The sequence below is a fragment of the Tursiops truncatus genome, chromosome 14, assembly GCF_011762595.2.
Source record: "Tursiops truncatus isolate mTurTru1 chromosome 14, mTurTru1.mat.Y, whole genome shotgun sequence".
In the NCBI taxonomy this organism is placed as follows: Eukaryota; Metazoa; Chordata; class Mammalia; order Artiodactyla; family Delphinidae; genus Tursiops; species Tursiops truncatus.
In genome coordinates this window covers 51,432,442-51,456,281 of record NC_047047.1, presented here as the reverse complement: position 1 = coordinate 51,456,281, position 23,840 = coordinate 51,432,442, and the positions used below count along the sequence as shown (strand labels likewise).

At 43.0% G+C, this 23,840-nt stretch overlaps 1 protein-coding gene and 1 pseudogene across 3 annotated transcripts in view; one reads left to right on the top strand and one right to left on the bottom strand.

Moving 5' to 3' along the window:
- Positions 1 to 23,840, top strand: part of PRKCE (protein kinase C epsilon) — a 683,788-nt gene that overhangs the window by 362,043 nt on the left and 297,905 nt on the right. For all 3 annotated transcript variants that reach the window (XR_012325843.1, XR_012325842.1, XM_033838611.2), the window contains 4 exons: positions 10,603 to 10,745; positions 13,129 to 13,225; positions 16,055 to 16,254; positions 18,994 to 19,167. Coding sequence is in view for 1 of the 3 variants with exons in the window: in XM_033838611.2 (XP_033694502.1) it covers positions 10,603 to 10,745; positions 13,129 to 13,225; positions 16,055 to 16,254; positions 18,994 to 19,167 (614 nt within the window). In the remaining 2 variants the exon portion in view is untranslated. The remainder of the gene's footprint in view (positions 1 to 10,602; positions 10,746 to 13,128; positions 13,226 to 16,054; positions 16,255 to 18,993; positions 19,168 to 23,840) is intronic.
- LOC109551128 (pleckstrin homology domain-containing family F member 2-like) lies at positions 7,284 to 8,258 on the bottom strand (annotated as a pseudogene).

Here is a 23,840-nt window from a genome sequence, read left to right as displayed (position 1 = left end):
AGACTTTTCAAAGAACTTTCAAAGTTGCTTTTTCATGTGGTCCATTTTAACTGACATGTTATTGGATTTTTTTTTTAACTTAACCTATTGGGACAACTAGACAGTTCTCCTAGGGAAATAACAGAATTTAAAAAAATGAAAAACAAAGTCTCCGAAGACCGATCCTATCTTGCTGACCAGCCAACCTGAGCTAATTGTTTCATTAGGATGGACAGGTCTGGCGTTACAACACCAGGGGGCGCCAGTGACTAAATCACCTAGATAAGCTGCCCCTGCTGAGAAATTCTCTCTCTTCATTTCGTTGCTTCATTCTTGTCCTTTCTGTCACCTCAAGAAGAGACAGAAGACGACTTGCATGAAGTTGGTGGGCAGGTGCAGGTGAGGTGGTCTGTGTGTCAAAGGGTAGCTGTTGCTAAGGGGAGTGGGACAGAGGATTCAGAGCTGAGTGCTGCTGCCTGCAGTCTGGGAGGCTCTGAGGATTTTCAGGCATTGTTAGTAATAACTCAGCTAATGGATTTGGCACCATGGCCAGGCTGTGGTGGAGCTTTCTCGTTCGTTTATATTGTCTGAGAAAGGTCCCCTCCCATCAGCGCACATGCTCCCCCATCCCCACACCCCTGCCTTTGGTTCTGTGGGCATCTTCAGCTCCATAATTCACTTGAACTCTTCAAGCCTGGGTTGGGAAGGAGGGGGAGTGGAGTCTGCGCTGTCCCTCCCTCTAGGTCAGGGACCAGGCCGTGAAGGGCCAGTAGGAGGTCTGGCCATCCTGCCTGGTTTCACTCCAGAAACTGTGTGTGTGTGTGTGTGTGTGTGTGTGTGTGTGTGTGTGTGTGTGTTTTAATAGACTTTAACTTTTAGAGCAGTTTTCGGTTCACAGCAAAATTGAGGAGCAAGTACAGAGATTTCCAATATACCCTCCTACCCCCACCCATGGACAGCCTCCCTCACTATCAATGTCCCCACCAGGCTGATACATTTGTTACAATCAGTGAACTTAAATTGATACATCATTATCCCTCAGTTTACATTAGGGTTCCCTCTTGGTGTTGGATATACTCTGGGTTTGGACAAATGTACAGTGTGTTGTATCCACCATTATAGTATCATACGGATAGTTTCACTGCCCTAAAAATCCTCTGTGCTTTGGCTATTCATCCTTGCCTCCCCCAACCCCTGGCAATCACTGATCTTTTTACTGTCTCTGTGGTTCTGCTTTTCCAGAAAGTCATATAGTTGGAATCATATAATATATAGTCTTTTCAGATTGCCCTCTTTCACTTAGTAGTGTTCATAAGTTTCCTCCATGTCTTTCATGGGTTAATAACTAATGTATTTTTAGTGTTGAATAATATTCCATTGTATGAACTTACCACAGTTTATTTAGCCATTCACTTACTAAAGGACATCTTAGTTGTTTCCAGGTTTTCATAATTATGAATAAAACTGCTGTAGACATCCGTGTGCTGGTTTTTGTGTAGACATACGTTTTCAACTAATTTGGGTAAATACCGGGAGTGTGATTGCTGGATTGTAAGCTAAGAGTATTTTTAGTTTTGTAAGAAACTACCGAACTGTCTTCCAAAGTGGAAGACGTTTTTCATTTCCACTAGGAATGAATGAGGATTCCTGTTGCTCCACATCCTCACCAGCATTTGGTGTTGTCAGTGTTTTAGATTTTGGCCGTTCTAAAACGTGTGGAGTGGTATCTTGTTTTAATTTGCAATTCCCTAATGCCATATGATGTGGAGCATCTTCTCATATGTTTGTATGCTATCTGTATATCTTCTTTGGTGAGGTTTCCGCTCATGTCTTTTGCGTATTTTTTTAATTGGGTTGTTCATTTTCTTATTGTTGAGTTTTAAGGGTTCTTGCATATTTTGGATAAGCTTTTATCAGATATGTCTTGTGCAAATATTTTCTCCCAGTCCGTGGCTTATCTTCTCATTCTCTTGACAGTGTCTTTTGCAGAGCAAAAGTTTTTAATTTTAATGAAGTCCAGCTTATCAATTATTTCTTTCATTAATCATGCCTTTTGTGTTATATTTAAAAAGTCATCACCATATCCAAGGGCACCTAGATCTCCTCCTATGTTATCTTCTAGGAGTTTCATAGTTTTGAGTTTTATATTTAGGTTTACAACCCGTTTAGAGTTAATTTTTGTGAAGGGTGTAAAATCTGTGGGTAGGTTCTTTTTTTTTTTGCATCAGATATCCAGTTGTTCCAGCACCATTTGTTGAAAAAGACTATCTTTGCTCCCTTGTATTGCCTTTGCTCCTTTGTCGAAAATCAGTTGTATGTTTATGGAGGTCTATTTCTGGGTTCTCTCTTCTGTGCCATTGATCTGTTTGTCTATTCTTTCACCAGTACACACTGCCTTGGTTACTATACCTTTACAGTAAATCTTGAAGTCAGGTAGTGTTGGTTGTCCAACACTTCTTCAATGTTATGTTGGCTATTCTGGGTCTTTTGCATCTCCATGTGAACTTTAGAATCAGTTTGTCAATCTCTACAAAATAATTTCCTGGGATTTTGATTGAGATTTCAGTGAGTCTATAGATCACACTGGGAAGAACTGTCCTCCTTACAACATTGAGACTTCCTACCCATGAACATGGAATATCTTTACATGTATTTAGTTCTGTTTTTGTTTCTTTCATCAGTTTTGTAGTTTTCCTCAGTCTTGTACATATTTTCTTAGATTTATACCTAAGTATTTCAGTTTTTAGGTGATAATGCAAATGATATCATGTTCTCAATTTTAAATTCCACTTAATCATTATTGATAAATAGGAAAGTGATTGGCTTTGTATATTAGCCTTGTATCCTACAACATTGCTATAATCACTTATTAGTTCCAGTTTTTTGGTCAGTTCTTTCAGATTTTCTGCATAGATAATCACGTCATCAGCAAACAAAGACAGTTTGATTTCTTCCTTTCTAAGCACTATACCTTTGACCTCCTTTTCTTGTCTTATTGCATTAGCTAGTACTTCCAATGCAATGTTGAAAAAGAGTGGTGAGAAGGGACATCCTTGCCTTGTTCTTGGAACTAGAAAGCTTCTGGTTTCTTACCATTAAGCGTGTTGTTAGTTGTAGGGTTTTGTAGATGTTCTTTATCAAGTTAAGGCAGTTCCCCTCTATTTCTTCATTGCTGAGAGATTTTATTATGAATGGGTGTTGGATTTTGTCAAATGCTTTTTTTCTTTTTCATTGATTAATAGGCTTTGTGATTTTTCTTCTGTAGCCTGTTGATGTGATGGATTACATTAACTGATTTTCAAATATTGAACCAGCCTTGCATACCTGAGATAAGTCATACTTTGTCATGATACATATTTCTTTTTATACATTGTTAGATTCAATTTGGTAGTATTTTGTTGAGGACTTCTACATCTATATTTGTGAGAGATATTGGTCTGCAGTTGTCTTTTCTTGTAATGGCTTTGTTGGTTTTGGTGTTAGGGTAATGCTGGTCTCATAAAAGGAGTTAGGAAATGTTTCCTTTGCTTCCATCTTCTAGAAGATATTGTAGAGGATTGGTATAATTTCTTCCTTAAGTGTGTGGTCCTGGAATTCACTAGTGAACCTATCCGAGCCTGGTACTGTCTGTCTTGGAAGGCTATTAATTACTGATTTTATTTCTTTAATAGATATAGATCTTTTACACTGTATTACATGTGTGAGTTTTGGCAGATTGTATCTTTCAAGGATGGTTTTGCTGCATCCTACTAATTATGAAAAGTTGTATTTTCATTTTCAATCAATTCAAAATATTTTAAAATTTCTCATGAGATTTCTTCGTTGACCCATATGTTACTTAGCAGTATGTTATTTAATTTCCAAGTATTTGGGGATTTTTCCAAATATGTTTCTGTTACTGATTTCTGATTTAATTCCACTGTGGTCTGAGAACAGACATTATATGATTTCTATTATTTTAAAATTGTTAAGATGTGTTTTATGGCTCAGATTGTGCTCTGTCTTGGTAAATGTTCCATGTGAGCTTGAGAAGAATGTGTGTTCTGCTGTTGTTGGATGAGGCAGTCAATAAATATCCAGTTGATTAATGTGGCTGTTGACTTCAAATATGTCCTTACTGATTTTCTGCCTTCTGTATCTGTCTGTTTCTGATAGAGGGGTGTTAAAGTCTTCAGCCATAATAGTTGGTTCATCTGTTTCTCCTTGCAGTTCGCTGTTTTTGCCTTACATATTTTGGTGCTCTGTTGTTAGGTGCATACACATTAAGGATTTTAATGTCTTCTTGGAGAATTGACCCCTTTATCATTGTGCCCTTTGATGTCTCTGATAACTTTCCTTGCTCTGAAGTCTGCCCTGTCAGAAATTAATATAGCTACTCCTGCTTTCTTTTGATTAGTGTTAACATGGTATATCTTTCTCCATAACTTTAATTTTAATCTATATGTGTCTTATATTTAAAGTGTATTTCTTGTAGATGATATGTACTGGGTCTTGTTTTGTGATCCATTCTGACAATCCCTGTCTTCTTATTGGTGTATTTAGACCATTGACATTTAAATTGATTATCAGCATAGTTGGATTAATGAGTACCTTTTTTGCTATTGTTTTCCATTTGATGCCCTTGTTCTCTGTTCCTATTTTTGTCTTCCACATTCTTTCCACCTTTTGTGGTTTTAATTGAACATTTTATATGATTCCATTTTCTCTTTTTTCTTAGCATATCAGTTCTTCTCCTTCTCCCCCTTCCTCTCCCCCTCGTTCTCCTCCCCCTCGTCCCCCTCCTCACCTCCTCCTCCTCCTCCTCCTCCTTTTTTCTTATTTTAGTGGTTGCACTAGAGTTTGCAATATACATTTACAACTAATCCAAGTCCACTTTCAAATAACACTCTAATACTTCATGGGTAGTGCAAGTACCTTATAATAACAAAATACTCCTAGTTCCTCTGTCCCACTCCTTATATTGTTGTAGTCATCCATTTCACTTATACATAAGCATATATTTTCTATACATATATATAAGCATAATAATTGAAAACATTGTTGCTATTATTATTTTGAAAAGTTGTTATCTGTTAGATCCAGTAAGAATTTAAAAACTAAAAGTTTTTATTTTAGCATCACTTATTCCTTCTCTGATGCTCTTCCTTTATGTAGATCTGAGTTTTTGACTGATATCATTTTCCTTCTTTCTGAAGAACTTTTTTTATTTTTAAGTTATAAAATATTTTTTATTGTAAAAACAGAGTCAATAGAGGTTGACAACATAAATGTTTTCTCAGAACATTTCCCCTTGGTTCCTGAATTTGCTAGGTTCCTATGTACCAGCAAGTCTCCATTAGCACTTCTCAGATTTCATGGTCCTTTTTGGATATGTTTATTGATTATATGTAAATATTGCTTAGAAACAGAAGTCCATATGATATTAAAACAAACAAAAAAACCTGTTGTGCCTTTCTTTCACATTTCCTACAGGGAGATCTATATATCTCAGGTGCTTTCACAATTTAAAAGTAAAGTTAGTACCTTAACCAAACCAAAGAATCCTCCATCACAAGTTACTAAATCAAACCTCTCATGACATTTGCAATATATCCAGATTTAAAGATTTTAAAACAAAAGAATTTAGAATTTAAAACAAACTTCAGACTGATTTTTCATATTTGAAAGACTACAGTTATTTGCAGCATACAAATGAAGAGAGTAGCGCAAAATGCATCAAGTTTTATATGATAAATATACTTTCAACCTAATGGCTGCTTCAAAAGCAAAGACTGAAAAACTACCTCTTCTTAAAAGCAATCTAGACTGACTCAATAAAGTTCACAATTTAGAAAGATCAATTGCTACTCTGTTTCCATAGATTGCAAAATGATTTCAGAAACAGATTAAACATACAGTTGTTTTACAAAACTAGAAATATTGTTTGGGACTTTACAAAACTTTATAAAATATAATACTATATTTGTAAATTCAAGATAGTTTCACACTGAAATAGAAAATACTTCCACAAATATGAAGTCTAGTCAAACTTAACTGGTCTCTCCCAACCATTCTCATACATTATTTCTTCCAGATCTTCAACCTGAGTAGATCTGTGCTCTAGCATGAGATTTTTTTAAAGAGATTGGTTAATTTCAAGAAGTTGTATAAGATTTTTCATTCTAGAAACAATGTTAAAGCAGATGAATTACACCTAAAAATATGTCTCACTAAAAGTAGAAATAATGCAGTGACAATTTGTATTTGATAAATTTCAAACCAGATTCCTCAGAATGACAATTATAATGTGGTACCTACAAAAAGTAAAAATGTACAGTAATCACAACTATTTTATGGAAAATATTTATTCATATGGAATAAAGAACCTCTAAATTTAGTTATTTGTAGCTGTCAAATGAGAAGTACTTTCTAATTACACCCATTTATAACATTCATTTTACACCTCAAAGAGCACCAGTGTATTTTTTTTTTTTTTTTTTTTTTTTTTTTTTTGCGATACATGGGCCTCTCACTATTGTGGCCTCTCCCATTGCGGAGCACAGGCTCCGGACGTGCAGGCTCAGCGGCCATGGCTTATGGGCCCAGCTGCTCCGCGGCATGTGGGATCCTCCCGGACCGGGGCATGAACCCGTGTCCCCTGCATCGGCAGGCGGACTCTCAACCACTGCGCCACCAGGGAAGCCCTGCACCAGTGTATTTTGAAAACAAACTGAAAAGTGAGGAGGTAGGGGCTTATTCCATGCAACAGTGGTATTATGATAAGGCACCGCCTGGTGTGTGAAAAAGCCAAACAAAGTATTTCCAAAGCATGTATTTCTGTTACTGGTGTCTTAACCTTTAGATAGGATGGTTAGAAAAAAGCTAATAACATTATTAGCTAACCACATCATACTCCTTTTCCATCATTCTTTGCTTTTAATTTTTCCATATTACAGAACATATAATAAACAACAGTATAGTACATGATATGTTAAATAAACATCTTTTCCCAACCATTCAAGAAAATAGTGTAGAACTAAAACAAGAATAAGAAACCAAAAACTTTTCTGATATTTTCGCAATAGTCTATCCCTGTAGAAGAATAGGGAGCTGGGGGAGGGGAGGAGAGAGTGGCAGCAGCAGTTGGGGTTGGGGGATGGTAACAGGACCTCCTTTCTGTAGAATATATTGAGGCACACAGGTTAAAAGTTTCTCAGGCAAATTCATTGCTAGAGCAAAACTGACAGAAAGCTCAGGATTTTACATTCCCCCCAGACCTGATTTCTCAGATAGTCACATCCGATTAAATATTTCAAAATATTCCCTTAGTCACTGCTATCATCGTCGTCATCATCATCAGATACATCATTTAAAGGAGACTTCAGTGACTGACTATAAGAGTCCGATCTAGTAGGCTGGACCTGGCCTTGTCCCCAGTAGAAAGCAGGTCATAGTAGAAGTCACAAATCCTCACAGGCTTAGAGGACTGGCTGGGAAGAAGTCTCTTTTCAGAGCAGGGCCCACAGACAACAAAACCACATTTGCGGCAGTGGTGACGACGATTAACAGGTGTGAATTTTGCTGTCTGACAACGCATACATACAGTTGCCTCAGAGTCAGGAACCCAGACAGCAGCACGTTCATACTGGGTGTCTTCCCGCTTTTGGAGAGCAAATCAGTATCACATTTATCTATGTGATTCCTCCATTCTGATTTCTCAGTGGCAGTGGGAAGAATAAGCTGCAAATGATTTAGTTGGTGTCTTGATCAGCCATCCATTCCTCAAGTCTCCCTCATCTGTGAGAGAATCAATTGTGACATTTTCCAGGGGAATAATACGTTATTTGTTATATTTTTTCTTCTGGATGGCAATATTGCTATACACAAGAATATCATTAAATAAGAAAAACTGCCTTGCTTTAGGCTTTTTCCTGCACAATTTAGTCAATACTCCTTCTCCAATAAGAACCCGTCCAGGTATAGTTAAGGGTTGGCCAGCTGCTCCAAAACAGTTTTCTACTATATTTTTACGTCTAGTATTTGCTTCACTGTTTGCCAAGCGATCCACCATCTTTTGCTAATAGCCTCCAAACTCGGGAACTCCACACTCCAGAGGCCCTCCTTTCCACATGCTGCCTCTCCCCTTCTGCCTGAAGAACTTCTTTTAACATTTCTTGCAAGGCAGGTCTATTGGCAACAAATTCCCTCAGTTTTTATTTGTCTGAGAAAGTCTTTATTTCTCCTTCACTTTTTTTTTTTTTGGTACGGTACACGGGCCTCTCACTGCTGTGGCCTCTGCCGCCGCGGAGCACAGGCTCCAGACACACAGGCTCAGCGGCCACGGCTCACGGGCCCAGCCGCTCCGCGGCATGTGGGATCTTCCCGGACCGGGGCACGAACCTGTGTCCCCTGCATCGGCAGGCGGACTCCCAACCACTGTGCCACCAGGGAAGCCCTCTCCTTCACTTTTGAAGGATAATTTCACAGGCTACAGAATTCTGCATTTTTTTTCCCCTCTCAGTACTTTAAACATTTCATTCTACTCTCTTCTTGCTTATGTGGTTTCTGAGAAGAAGTCAGATGTAATTCTTGTCTTTCCTTCTCTGTAGGTGAGGTGTTGTTTCCTTCTGGTTTCTTTCAGGATTATTTTTCTTTACCTTTGATTTTATGCAGCTTGTGTACGATATGCCTAGGTGTAGTTTGTTATTGGTTTTGATTTTTGTCATTTATCCTGCTTGGTGTTCTCTAAGCTCACTGGGTCTGCGGTTCAGTGTCTGACTTTAATTTGAGGACACTCTCAGTCATTTTTGCTTCAAATATCTCTTTTATTCATTTCTCCCCTTTTTCTCCTTTTAGTATTCCCATACACATATGTTACATCTTTTGTAATCATTCCACATTTATTAGATATTCTGTTCCTTTTTTTTTTTCAGTATGTTTCCCTTGCTTTTCTGTTTTGGAAGTTTCTATTGACATATCCTCAGGCTCAGAGATTCTTTTCTCAGTTATGTCCATTCTACTAATGGACCCGTCAGTGACCTTCTTCGTTTCTGTTGCAGTGTTTCTGAGTTCCAGCATTTCCTTTTGAGTCTTTCTTAGAATTTCCATCTCTCTGCTTGCCCATCTGTTCTTACATGCTGTCTACTTTATTGATTAGAACCCGTAGCATATCAATCATAGTTGTTTTAAATTCCTGGTCTGGTTATTCTAACATCTCTGCCGTGTCTCAGTCTGGTTCTGCTGCTTGCCCTGTCTCTTCAAACTGTTTTTTGCCTTTTAGTATGCCTTGTAATTTTTTTTTTGATAGTCAGACATGATGTGTTGGGTAACAGGAACTGCAATAAAAGGCCTTTAGTAACATGGTGCTAAGGTGCTGGGGGAGGGGAAGCATTCTGTAGTCATATGATTAGATCTCAGTCTTTCTGTGAGCCTGTGCCTCTGAACTATGAGCCTTACACATGTTTCTCAGGGTCCGCTCCCCGCTCCACCTTATGTGGGACAGGATAGCTAGCATGGGCTGGAGTTGGGTATTTCCCTTCCCCCAGGTTGCTTAGGATCTGATAAAACTACCATAGTTTAGTCTCTGGCAAAATAGCTTCTCCTGAGAGTAGGCCTTGTTAAGAACAGGGTGCTCTGGTATATTTCAAAATCCTTTCCCTCTCCCCCTGTCATAAGCAGGAGGGAATTTTTCTCCAATGTTCACTGTGAGAGACCTGGTCAGACAGTTAGAGGTAAAGCTCCCAGAGTGCGGGGACCCCTATGACGGGGTCAGCCTAGAGTCTTTGACTCTCAGACTTGTCCGCTCTGGGACCCCAGCAGTTCGTCAGTTTCGGTGCCAGCTTCCCTACCCTGCACTGGTTTCCACGGGGTTGCTGCTCTGGAGTTTCTGCTCCGCTAAGTTGTGATTCATACAGTTACCTGTCTGTCTCTCCCTCAGGGCAGTGGTTTGCCCTGTGACCTTACTTCTCTGATAAATCTTAAGAAGAGTTGTTGATTTTCCAGTTTGTTCAGCTTTTTACCCATTAGGGCAGAACAGCAACTTCCAAGCTCCTTATATGCAGGACTGGAAACCCAAACAGTTGACGTCTTCGCCTTTGATGTCCTACACCAAGGACAGTGAAGTGATGTGGACAAAACAAAGACATTCAGGCGTGGCCTTTGTCCCTCTGAACCCAGATTTTGGATTTGAAAGGGGCCTTGGAGGTCACCTCATTCAGTCTCCTTGTTTTCAGATGAACATCTTGATAGGCTGTACTGTGGGCATTCCTCTCTCGGGAATATTCCCGCATTTCAGCAGAGTAATAGAGTGAACTGTGTACAGGGGACCCATTTGGGTTCAGCATCCAATTGAACTTTCTTCAGAGAAACCAGTTAAGTTCTATGGTCAGTGTTCTGCTCCCTGAAAGGAAATTTCAATGTGATTTTTATTTATCCGTAAGCTGGTTCTCTCCATACGGTAGTTTGGTGGATGATTTTAGTTCTGTGTGAGGGGATGATGGGTGATCTTTCATTTTTCTTGTTTTGTCTTTCTCCATTTTCTAAATTCTAACAAATGAACATGTGTTCCTTTTACAACCAGCACAAAATAAGGTAATGTTTTAGGCTATGACCATTTGGAAGCCTCTCCTCTGTGCTTCCTTACAGTCTGCAAGATGAACGTTCACCGGCGCTGCGAGACCAACGTGGCTCCCAACTGTGGCGTGGACGCCAGGGGCATTGCCAAAGTGCTGGCTGACCTGGGCGTCACTCCAGACAAAATCACCAACAGTGGCCAGAGGAGGAAAAAGGTAACCAGCTCTTTGGTGGTGTTTCTGGAGCTCTTTGTGAGCCAGCATCTCTGTGTTGGCTTCCCGAGAGTCACTTGGAGTGACGTTCTGAGACTGCTGGGTTTGAGACACTGGACTTGAAGCAGCACGTGCTTCAAGAAAAAAGAAAAGGTCAGGCAGGTAGCATGAAAGTCTCCTTCGGTTCCAGAGGTGGAGAAAAGCTAAGCAAGTCTCAAGTGTGCTGTTTCTTAGGGGAACGTCAGCTTCAAGATGAGGACTCTGGAATGCCCTCCAGAAAAGACTCGACTCTAGACAGGGAAATAGACTTATCTGCCTCCAGGACTGGCATGAAAGCAATGTCAGTGCTCAGACTTTGCCTCTGGTATCACTTTAATGAGGATAAATGGATGAAGAGCTGGAACCACATTCTTTTCTAGGAAGCAAGCCAAGAAGATTTGTGTTAGTGCTGGCACTCGGCTGCCCGAGGAATATTGTTATGTCCCGCGACATGAAACATCTGGGCCTGTCTTTGGAGACCAAAGCCCTGTCTCTATCCGTATAGCATTCTGAATGTCAGTAGGAAGAGATCCATTTGCTAAAGTGTTACTTTGGTAAGTCAGGGCCCACAGATGTAAATAGAGCTAAAGGTATCTGTAGCATTTTGTTTGAAGGCCCTTCCTAGCCTTGGATCCTGGCCTAGAAAATGTAAGAATTCTCTGGAAGACTTAAGTTATGAGAAAATTGGAACCATGTTAACTGGGCAAGAAATCCTGGTGGGGGTGGGTGGCCCTTGTTGCCCGGTATTTTTTTTTTTACTAGAAAACAAGCCTGACTCTGGGCACCTCTACAACTTGACTCCTAAATGTCCCTGAATTTTCGCTTGAAATACCTTCTGAAGGACATTTTAGAAGCTGCCCATGCCTTTTCCCTGCTGCCTCTCAGAGGAGCCTTTTCCCTGAAATGGGAAGGTTTGGGTTGTTTCCATCTTCTTAAACTTCTTCTTCCTTACCTTTCCAATAAACAAAGCAGTTTTTTAAGGATTGGAGGAAAAAAACATTCTCTTCTCTGGTTAACTGTGAGATTTTGTGCTTCTGGTGGCTCTTCTCAGCTCTGTCGGTCCCCCTGGTGGAAACAGGACTTCGGTTATTGACCCAAGACACGGGAGTTGCAAGCAGAATGTCAGCACCCAGAATGCTGGGGCTGCACCGGGGAGGCAGGTTAGACGAACAGCCTGTGATGACAGTGTTGAACACACAGATTTATGAGCTCTACAGAGAGCCCTGTTCAGGGGACATGATTTTGTTTCTTGCTAGAAGTAAACTGAGGCAGAATCCTTATTGTCATGAAACATTTCAGAGAAAACTCAGTACCTGCCCCCTCCCCTGTATTTACATGGGCCATAATGGCAGTAGCCAGGCATTGTCTATCTGTCTTGGATTTGGGAGATCCTGGAGGTAAGAAGCCAACATGGAGAAATTCAGGAAGGAACAAAGTCAAAGACTAAAGGACTTCAGTCCTGATGTTTTTATTGCTTTGATGCTTCTAATGCAAAAGCTGGAAAAAGTCAAGTGAACCAAATAGTAGCTCAAGTTAGTACGAGAGGATGGGAGACAAGTGCCCTTGGCCAGAAGCTTCAAGGGCTTCTTTGCAGGAGCGTCAGGCTTGCTAGAGCTTTGGTTCCCTTAACATGGCCCCTCGCAAGTAGTCCATCATCCAGAAAGAGCGTGTGTGCACAGCAGGTAGATCAAGAGTAAAAGGGAGCAGAAGGGCTTGCAATCTCTGAGTCTAAACCTCTGACTTAAATGGGAACTTAAAGTGGATATGCCAGCATCTGTGCCGGGAAACAGACTTCCCTGGGGGTGTCCTGCTGAAATTTGCCAATTGCCGACAAATACCCACACACCTGAAGATGTTTATTGAGCTTCTGTTGTGTGTATCACTCTCTGCAGTCGCCAGGGGCAGTACAAATACTAGATAGGGTCTAACTTTCAAAGAACCTACAGTCTACCTGAGTAGCGAGCCCCAAACGAAATGAAGCTGAACAAAGTAATGCATGGCAAGCAGCTGTTAGAGGCAGGTGTCAAGTTGCACTGGATGAGGTAACTTGCGTTTCTTGGGTAGGCAAGGAGGTTTCATTGAAGGGGGAAGGTTGGGCTTCGCTTGGAAAGGTCAGCTGTATTTGGATAGAATAAAAATCAAGCAGACTGACATCTCTTGTTTTCTTCCCTTTAATTGTCAAATGAAACCTTGAGTCTCTGCTTTCAAACTGTCAATTCAGCAGCTGCTGCTGTGCGCCAGGGACTCCTAGGGCCCCTGGCATCGTTTCTTGATGCTTTTGACCTCAGGGAAACTCCCCACGCTCCCTTCTGATCCCTCTCTCCCCTCGTTCTCTCCCCCTCTCTAGCTCATTGCTGGGGCTGAGTCCCCGCAGCCTGCTTCCGGAAGCTCACCGTCTGAGGAAGATCGATCCAGGTCGGCCCCCACCTCCCCTTGTGACCAAGGTGAGACTCTCAGATTTGCTTCTTTACCTCTGAGCTCTGTCCTTGGAAGGACGAGGGAGCCCGAGGCCTCTTCATCCAAGCATGGCCTTGTGAGCAGAAACAGCCAGCAGCCCTGGAGGGTCTCCAGGTGACCTTTCCCAGCTGACTCCGTAGCTGTGCTTTCCCTCTACAAGGCTTTCTTGAGGGTGAGGCACTAAATGGCTGTGCCAGCCTGAAATGCCCCCCAGGCAGGGCGAGAGAGAGCGAGCTGGGGTGCTGTGGTTCTTTTTTTCTTTTGCCTCTCCCTGGTTCCACGTTCAGGAGAGGGAGAAGCCCTTCTCTTACCCCGCTGCTCCCAGGCCCGTCAGCACTGCTCAGCTGAGCCTGGCTTCCTTCCTCCCTGACTCTCATCAAGGTACCCGAAACCTGAGAACAGGGCAGGAGTCGGGGGGATGGGTGGGGGAGGGCATCTACCACGTGGGTGGGTGGGGATAGGAAGGTGAAGCTGGGGAAGAGCCTGAGAGAAGCAGTGGGGAGGAAGCCAGCTCTGGGACTGACTCCCCTGTAGAGCTCAGCTCAGGACGTTTCCTTCGCTGTCAGAATGTGCTGGAAGTCCTCAGAGGTTTCTGAATTCTACAGGCAGCCAAGGATGCCAGGCTGAGGAGGCACTTACACGTTTAAGACCTTCCCCTCTGGCGACCAGAACCAGATCTCACTGGGAAGGGATTTTTGCACCGGCAGAACATTCACCACCATTAGTGAATCCTAACAGTAGCGCCTTGATGTTCTGTAGCCCCTTTTCTTTCGTCTTCCTTATCCTGATTTTATGCTCACGCCGACTCTCTTGTCCATGCTCCCTTACTGTCCCCAGGTTACAGGGTGGGAAGTGGAAGGCAGAGAGTTGGAAAGGTTTGTCCAAAGGTCAGGAACTAAGTCAGGGGTAAGGGTGAGACTGCGCCCCTCCTGGCATAGGGACCCCATTCTCAGAATCCATGCCATCGAACCCTCCCTGGGGGTCATCCCTGTGACCCAGCCCTTGGCGTGACCCTAGCCCTTACCTAGGAGTAAATAAAACAGCTGCAAGGGGGTGTGCCGGTCCTGAGGCCACAGAATAATTGGTCTGAGCGCCTCTCCATGCTGCTCTGGTTCACTTTCTGCATCTTTATCCTCTGCTTCATTTCAAAAGAGGTGTGACCCATCTGTTAGTAAGCTGACGGTCCTCTGGGGCCTCCAAGCAAGCAGGTACTATCCCGGCCCAGTGTGGGTATTTTCACATTTCCCTTTTTTTAATACTGAGAGCTCCTTTGAGGGCTTCAAGGAGACAGGGTCATATGGTAAAGAGACCCCAAGTAACGGATGAGGTGCCTGGGTTTCTAGGCCTGGTCCCTGCCCAGAGTGCTGTCCAGCCTTGGCAGGACACCGTGCCCCTCAGGACCTCTCTTTGGCCCCAGTCAGTGCAAGTACGGCATTCCCCAGCAGTGTTGTGAGCACAAAGGGACGTGAAAACCCTCTTAGCAAGACATGGCATTATTGCAGAGCAGAAATAAGGCACTATTCCTCTTCCCTCTGTTGTAAGAACACATAGAAAGACATTTTCTTCAAGTTTTGATATCCCCAAGCATCCAAGTTCTGTCTTCCAAAATCCATTTATTAACTTGCCTTGGAAGTTAGGCTGAGAAGCTCTGTGCTGAGACCAAAAGTTATACTTATTTAAGAATAAGAGATAGAAAACTGCAGAATTGGCGTGGGCATATCTGTAGACTCGGAAGCTGTCTTCACCCCTCCCCTCTACCCTGCCCCGACACATCTCAGAGTAGTCAAACTCCAGATCCAAGGAAGATCTCCAGGTTCCTGGAGTGAGCTCTCCTGGGCCTCAGTCCTTCCGAAAAGAAGCCAAAGTTGTCTTTATGTCAAGCAGCACGTGGTCACTAATGCGTGATTCTGACTCCCAAGGGTCAGTAGTTTGTGTTCCCCTCCTGTGATCCCAGTTATTCACGAGCATCTTTTAAAAATGGGTTATGCTTAAGATGCCCATTTCTACACAGAGGAGTGTACGTCTTGGTGAATATATAGCTAACAATAAAGCTTCCTCAAATAGAAAAGGTCACAGGATCATCCAGTCTTATCATCCCTAGGTAATTCAGGTCACATACTCTGGAGGGGCACAAGGCTGTGTCGTAGTTGTGAAATTGTACTGAGGACTCCCTGTCCCGTCCTAGATACATTTGCAGCATGTCACTCTTGGGAAGCAGTTCTTTTGGTGATGATAAGCCCATTGCTCATTTTGTTAAATAACCTTGTGTAAGATGGGTATTTAGAATAAACCCAGCAACAAGGCCAAATAAAGTCCCTTAGAAGGTAAAGGCTTCTTAGTCCCAGCTATTGAAATAATTACCTCACCAATAATTACTGTAACAATGGTTCTCCATTAGTCATTGTTCTAATTTTCAAAGGAAACTGGAAGGGTACCTGTTGCCTTTGGGACTCTGCGAGGTTCCAGAGAAGTCCAGGATTCCTCCATTACACCTAGAATAATGGAATAAATAGGCTACTGGCTGAAGGGGGCTTTCGGAGAGGTGGCCTGGTCCCAGAGTAAAAGGAAGATCTGAAGGAGTTGTTTGGCGGGGACGGCCTTCTCTTTGCATGCCTAGGCCTTGCTGTACGTTAGGTGCCAAGGAAAGTGTGCAGAGCCAATGAAGCCACGTAAAGGGATGCCCCACGGGGTCTGCTGCTGTGAAGAACCAGAAAGAGGGTTGAGAGCTCATGGGGGTAAATGCTGAGTATTAAATCCTAATGGGAAGGGCTCGTGAGGTATGCGCTCATGCAGTATCTTGTCACCCTTGGCCCTAGAAATAAAAGAACTTGAAAACAACATCCGGAAGGCCTTGTCATTTGACAACCGAGGGGAGGAGCACAGGGCAGCAGCGTCCACCGACGGCCAGCTGGCGAGCCCGGGCGAGAATGGTGAAGTCCGGCAAGGCCAGGCCAAGCGCTTGGGCCTGGATGAGTTCAACTTCATCAAGGTGTTGGGCAAAGGCAGCTTCGGCAAGGTCTGTGACATGCAGGGGCAGGGCTGCTGGTTTGGTCCAAGATTAAGTGATGAACATTTCAGCCTAGTCTGATTATGTTTTCCTTCCTTGTTGAGTGCAGATGGCCTGAGGCCAAGCAGACAGGAGCCAGGGTTCTCCTGCTAACTAGCTGTGGGAGTTCAGTGTAGTCATTCCACCTCTCTGGGATTTAGTTTTTCTCGTTTGTCAAATGGGGACAGGAATCAAGTGAGAGAGTGGGGGAGAAAGCACTTGGAACGGTTTAAATGGCACTACGTGTGCCTGGCATCCCATTATCGAGAATAGTAACGATAGCTTTCTTCCCTTCAGAGATCCGTCTGAAATTCTGGCTTTAATTCATCATGAAGACTTTGGAAATGAATTCTAGAACCTCTGCCCTCAGTGAACTTGGGGCTCAAAAGAAATCTTAGCATGTATTAGTTTGGAAATATAATGTTATTCAACTGACTTTTCTGCCACTGACTAAATGTCTTGTTTGTCCTCTGCACCTGGCAAGAGATTGAGCACAGCTGTCTCATGTCTTGGATGAGGGGCCACTGCCCTCGGTTCCATTCTCCCTCTCCTGCTGTGTCCGAGCCCGACACAGCTATGTGGGGCGTGGGTGCAGAGTGTGCCCGCTAAAGTATTTGCAGTGATCAGCCAGCATTCTGAAGGTGGGGTGAGATGGAAAAATAATCCCGTTTATTTTAGAAAGAAGATGGAAGGGCAGAGAGCCTAGGAAGCTGGTTAACACTTCAGTTCAGACCCCTGATTATTCCTGCTCTTCCCAAAACCATGCCTGGGCGTCGATGGGAGTCATCTTTCTAGGACTTCCCAGAGCAGAGCACCGGTGCTCTGGGGCCCAGGTGCCTGGCTCTGGGAGCTCCCAGGGGTCCCATGCCCTCACGCGTCCTGGACTTTTGCAGGCTGAGCTGCAGACCTGCTCCACCTCTCTCCAAAGGGAGTGGCTCTCTGGAAACCCCAGGCTATGAGCCCCGGTTCTTAACCCATCTCACCTGCCCCATCTCATCCTGAGATCGCAGTGGCAGGAAAGGAACTGGGATTGGCTTAAATGGCAAAAGATGAAGCAATCACATTCTTTGGAGACTGGTTAAATAAGAAACAGACCCCAGTCCTCTGAGGAGGCATAACTCTGGGATGTGAGCAGGACCTGGTTTAATTTTGAGCAAGGTTCAAGGGGAAAGAAGCAGGCTCAGAGTTTCCAGGTTTTCATAGGGTATAAGCAGGATGGGAACTGTGATGAGTCCGGAGCATTTAGGTTGCTTCTTCAGAGAAATCGCAGCCAAAGTTTGAGCCAGTTTTAAAGAGTTTGTAGTATACGTGGGCGACAGAGGTCTTCAGGGTAACATCCTGAACACCCTCGTGCAGCCTCTGAGTTACTGTTCTTTAGCTCTACTAGAATACTGTGCTTGGGAGTTATTCAGTGGGAGAAAGTCTTGTCACATTTATAGGGAAATGAGTGCAAAAATATCAAATGATCGGAAAACTTTAAGAAAATAGAACTGCTAATTTGCTCTCTAGAGAAGGAATCACATTCCCAGCTTTAAAGCTGTAGAGGAAACCATAAAGGTAAACAAGGACAGATTCGACTACATAAGATAGGGGACCCTGTTCAATAGAAAAAGCTAACAGAAAATCATAAAACAGTCTTAGAAAAACATTTGCAGAAAGTTAAGTGGGGGCTTCCCTGGTGGCGCAGTGGTTGGGAGTCCCCTGCCGATGCAGGGGACACGGGTTCGTGCCCCGGTCCGGAAAGGTCCCACATGCCGCGGAGCGGCTGGGCCCGTGAGCCATGGCCGCTGAGCCTGCGCGTCCGGAGCCTGTGCTCCGCAACGGGAGAGGCCACAACAGTGAGAGCCCCGCGTACCGCAAAAAAAAAAAAAAAAAATTAAAGTGGTAGTAACTTTATATACCAAGCTCCTACAGATGTGTAAGAAAATAGATAACTAGACGGAGGAAATTGACAAATAATTCGCACAAAATGTAAATATAATTAGAAAACAAATATTTTTAGTTTCATTACCAGTTAAAACAGCATTGAGGTAGCATTTCACACCCATGACATGAGCAAAAACGTTTAAGTGAAAGCACCCACTGTTGGTAAATTTGCATGAAACTAAAGCACTTCTACGTTGCCAGCGGCAGATTATATTGTACCTCCTCTTTGAAAGTCAGTTAGGAAATGTGCAAAATATTTAACTCTATAATCCACTTCTAAGGCTTTCCATCTTAAAACTGATATAAAAGAAAGAAAAAATAATATGTGTAAAAATGCTTGATGTAGTTTATATAATAATAATTAGATGTAACTCAAATGTCTAATATGAGATAAATGGTTAAACTGTTACTGATATACTTGAATTGAGTACCAGCAACTATGATATGGTGGAGACCATGTAGAGAAATGCTTATGAAATAATGTTCAGTTAAAAAACAATCTATTTGCTGTACTCTAATTGCAAGTATGACAAATTATATGAACATACGAGTAATTATTTAATAGATGTGCATTGAACTTTTCTTTGCCTGGACACTGTTAGAGATTAAAAATAAATAAATTGTAGTAGCTGTATTAGGATGGGTAGTCTTTACATTTTAAATACTATTATGCTATTTAAAATTAAAGAACAAAAAGGAGATTTTAAAGCATTTGATGTTGACTTGGGTTTCTTTTGATTCCCTACAAGTATAGACTTACGGGGTGGTTTTGGTTGATTACAGGTCATGTTGGCGGAGCTCAAAGGCAAAGATGAAGTATATGCTGTGAAGGTCCTGAAGAAGGATGTCATCCTTCAAGATGATGACGTAGACTGCACAATGACAGAGAAGAGGATTTTGGCCCTGGCGCGGAAACACCCGTACCTAACCCAACTCTACTGCTGCTTCCAGACCAAGGTATGTTTTAGAAGAAGCTGGTGGACCTCCATCTTGGGGTTGTGCCGTAGGACACTATGGTATCTTGACTGTCAGATTAAAAAAAATCAATCATAGATCCCCTATATTCTTTTCTCAAAGACCTTGTAAAGTGGAATGGATTTTACCCTTGAAAAGATCAAGGTATATTTGAACAGTATTCTCTTTTAAGGGCAAGGGATTTTCCATTCAAGGTTGTGCTTGTGAAGGGATGAGAGGGCAATAGAAGTCTTTGCAAATGTAGCTGAACAAAGCCGAATGACTAACCCCGGTGTTTGCTCCTTGGAGAAAACAACAGGCATGGTTAGTCCTTTCTCAGCTCCTACCTTTCTGTCACTGGGCAAATCCCTTAAGTTCTTTATGGCCTTCGGATCAAATGAAAAAAGAGTAAAGGCCACCCGAACCACATCTAACCTGTGTAATGTCATATGAGGTAAAGGATGTGAACAAGCGCTTAAAATGCCATCGTGGGGAATTCCCTGGCGGTCCAGTGGTTAGGCTTCAACGCTTTCACTGCCGGCCTGGGGTTCGATCTCTGGTCTGGGAACTAAGATCCCGCAAGCAATGTGGCATGCCAAAAAAAAAAAAAGGGTTGCCATCGTGAACCACAAATATAAGGTAGCATTTTAAAACTACCAAGTAGGTGCCTGGGGACCAGAAGGTGGCAGTAAAGAAATGAAAATAATCTGTAAGTACATTATGGAGTCTGACCGATGAGTATCCTTAACTCATTGGTTACTTATTCTTAGTAAAGAAGAGAAATGCCAACATTCTTCATGAAGCTCTTTTATTACCCCATTTCGGGGAATAAAATGAGTGAAAGTCTTTCAGGATGCCTTAAGGATTTGGAGCCCTTAGCTCCTTGAGGAGGCAAAGGCAGCCTCACCTGAAACGCTTACCCGTGTCCATCTGGAGCCCAGACAGTGACGGGTGCCACCCTGGACAGATGATTCCCTGCTCCTTGGCATACTCTCACCACCGTGTCGTTGCGAATGCCAGGCTTTCCACTTGGAATTCAACAATTACTCATTTGGTCATTTGGCCAATTTTTATTTTATTATATTTTACTGAATCCTTTCCATGTGCCCAGTGTCGTGCCAGGTGCTGGAGAGGTCGTGGTAAGCAAGGCCCAGTCCCTGACCTCAGGGAATTTACAGTCTCTTTGGTACACTATTTCCCAAAGGGTATTTCTCTGAACCTTCCTCACTTGAGAAACTTTTCAGAATAAAAGGGACGAAGTGAGAGAGTAGCATGGACATATATACACTACCAAATGTAAAATAGATAGCTAGTGGGAAGCAGCTGCATCGCACAGGGAGATCAGCTCTGTGCTTTGTGTCCTCCTAGAGGGGTGGGATAGGGAGGGTGGGAGGGAGGGAGATGCAAGAGGGAGAGGATATGGAGATATATGTATACATATAGCTGATTCACTTTGTTATACAGCAGAAACTAACACAACATTGTAAAGCAATTATACTCCAATACAGATGTTAAAAAAAAAAAAAAGAATGAAAGACTCTGTGGCCCATAGTTTGGGACACTGCAGTCTTGACCTCTCTTAGAGTGTCTCAACATACACTTGCTTGTCAGAGTTGCTGAGGAGAACTGCAATGGAAAAATATATGTGTTACCTTTACTTAATCTACTATTTCCCAATGACGTGATCCCAAGCTTTACCTTACTGTCACTACCCATTCCAAACACTGATCAAATGAAATTTTTCCTAACCCTCTGAAATCTCTCAGGAGAATATGAAATATCTCCTGAAAAATCTGGAAATCCCTTTACTGAACAAGTATAGGACTTAACACGCATCCAGAACAAGGATAGCTAGTGTGTATTGCCTGATATTTGTGGGTCCGTGTGTGTGTGTGTGTGTACACGCGCAGAATCCAGTGTGACAATAGAGGGTCAGTCACGACGTCAGCTTTCCTCTTTTCTCCATGTGAGCATGATCCTGGATTAATGAGAAATGTATCCTGTATCTCTTTATCTTCCATGGTACCTGTCAGAGGGCCTCACAACCGGTAGGTTGTCACTCTCAGAATTGGAGGGTTGGAAGATTTTTTAAAAATTCTCTCTTCTAATCTTCTTTTTGCACCAGTGAGAAAATCAGATTTCAGAGAAGTAAGTCTTTTGCCCACAGATACTTGGTATTGGCCAGGTCGAACTTACCGTCTCATCTCTGCGACTCCCAGTCCAGCGGGGACTTGCTCTGACATCACGTTGTGTCCCCTCTATGGGGAGACGCCCCTCTTCCCCTGCGTCTAGCAGCTGTGCCGTCTCTTTCGCCCTCTGGGCTGGTTTCCTAGGCAGGCATCCACACGAGCTTGCTTTCTTTGGACGTGTTGCCAAGAGGTCTGACATCCCAGGAGGGGTCCAGTCCAGTTGTAGGGACCCTGTGAACCCCCTGTACGTGGTGGACCTGGAGAGCCAGAGGGGAGGCTCTGCCTCCCTGCCCTCTTGGTGAATGAGTGAGGGAGCAGGAACGATGTCTTCAGTGTCAGCAGTGTTCTCTTCTGTGCCGTTAGAATTCGCTGAGGGCCTTCACTGCCCTTGGAGCGCAAGATGGCATCATACAACACCATGAGTTTCCTTTACGGCAGAACGGTGACCAAACTGACATGGAGATCAGTGTCTGGGTGGTAGAGGGTGAGGTTGGGGAGAGAGGGGACTCTCCTCTGAAGTTCAGAGATTTGCTAACTCTTTTCTCAGGCCGGTGTCAGGTAGCGACAGTTACAGGAGCAAGTCCCAGACCACCGTTGCCCAGTAGAACATGGCACGTCTCACTTTACGTGACAGATGTGTGCTCATCTAATTTTTCTAAAGCAAATCATATTTTAACCTCACCGAAGGACCTCTGCTTACTAGAAAGGAATCTTATGAGGAATCATAACCTCCCAGCTTAACCGTCAGAAAATGTGGCTTCTCCTATGGCAGCCAGTCATCATGTTTTTAAAAAGGAGCTGTTGTTCACCTGACTCTGAGGTAGGTGCTGAGTATGGAGTTACCAGCAAAAAGGAAGGTGATTCTCAAGTGGAGGAGTTTACTCAATAAGGGATGGGGCTTAAAAGTTTTTTCACAGCAAAGGAAAACATAAACAAGACTAAAAGACCACCCTCAGAATGGGAGAAAATATTTGCAAATGAAGCAACTGACAAAGGATTAATCTCCAAAATTTACAAGCAGCTCATGCAGCTCAATATCAAGCAAAGAAACAACCCAATCCAAAAATGGGCAGAAGACCTAAACAGACATTTCTCCAAAGAAGACATACAGACTGCCAACACACACATGAAAGGATGCTCAACATCACTACTCATTAGAGAAATGCAAATCAAAACTACAATGTGTATCATCTCACACCAGTCAGAATGGCCATCATCAAAAAACCTAAAACAATAAATGCTGGAGAGGGTGTGGAGAAAAGAGAACCCTTTTGCAGTGTTGGTGGGAATGTAAATTGATACAGCCACTCTGGAGAACAGTATGGAGGTTCCTTAAGAAACCAGAAATAGAACTACCATATGACCCCGCAATCCCACTACTGGGCATATACCCTGAGAAAACCATAGTTCCAAAAGTATCATGTACCACAGTGTTCATTGCAGCTCTATTTACAATAGCCAGGACATGGAAGCAACCTAAGTGTCCATCGACAGATGAATGGATAAAGAAGATGTGGCACATATATACAATGGAATATTACTCAGCCATAAAAAGAAACGAAATTATTTGTAGTGAGGTGGATGGACCTAGAGTCTGTCATACAGAGTGAAGTAAGTCAGAAAGAGAAAAACAAATACCATATGCTAACACATATATATGGAATCTAAAAAAAAAAAAAGGTCCTGAAAAACCTAGGGGCAGGACAGGAAAAAAGATGCAGACATAGAGAATGGACTTGAGGACACGGGGAGGGAGAAGGGTAAGCTGGGACGAAGTGAGAGAGTGGCATGGACATATATACACTACCAAATGTAAAACTGATAGCTAGTGGGAAGCAGCCGCATAGCACAGGGAGATCAGCTTGGTGGTTTGTGACCACCTAGAGGGGTGGGAATAGGGAGGGTGGGAGGGAGATGCAAGAGGGAGGAGATATGGGGATGTATGTATATGTATAGCTGATTCACTTTGTTATACAGCAGAAACTAACACCATTGTAAAGTAATTATACTGCAATAAAGATGTTAAAAAAAAAAAAGAAACTACTAGTCGAATTTTGCTGTAAAATAAATAAGGGATGGGGGTGGGGAGTTATACTAACTTCCATAGCAAACAGCTTTGAGACGGTACATTCTGGGTGGAGGTGTTCGAGCTGGGAGGACTCAGAGGAGGGGATGAGCTTTAGTCTGGAGGTGGGGAAAGAGCTCAGTCTAGGCTCTGCAGAGTGGGGAGGACTGGGACAGGACTTGGATGGGAATGGGAGCCGAGTTCAGTGGCCATCGTTCAGTCCAGCTTTAGTTTCACTTTTCCTGAAAAGAAAGGGCAGTGTTTCTGAGCCACCGTAAGCCTGGTTTTGACTAAGACTCTAATACATGATTAAGGAACACAAGACCTGCTTGCAATCCTATTAAGATTTCTTGCGTTCTTGTCTGATTATGACACAGAGAGCGGCAATAATGTTAAGTCGGGTTTGATTATTTTTAGATGGG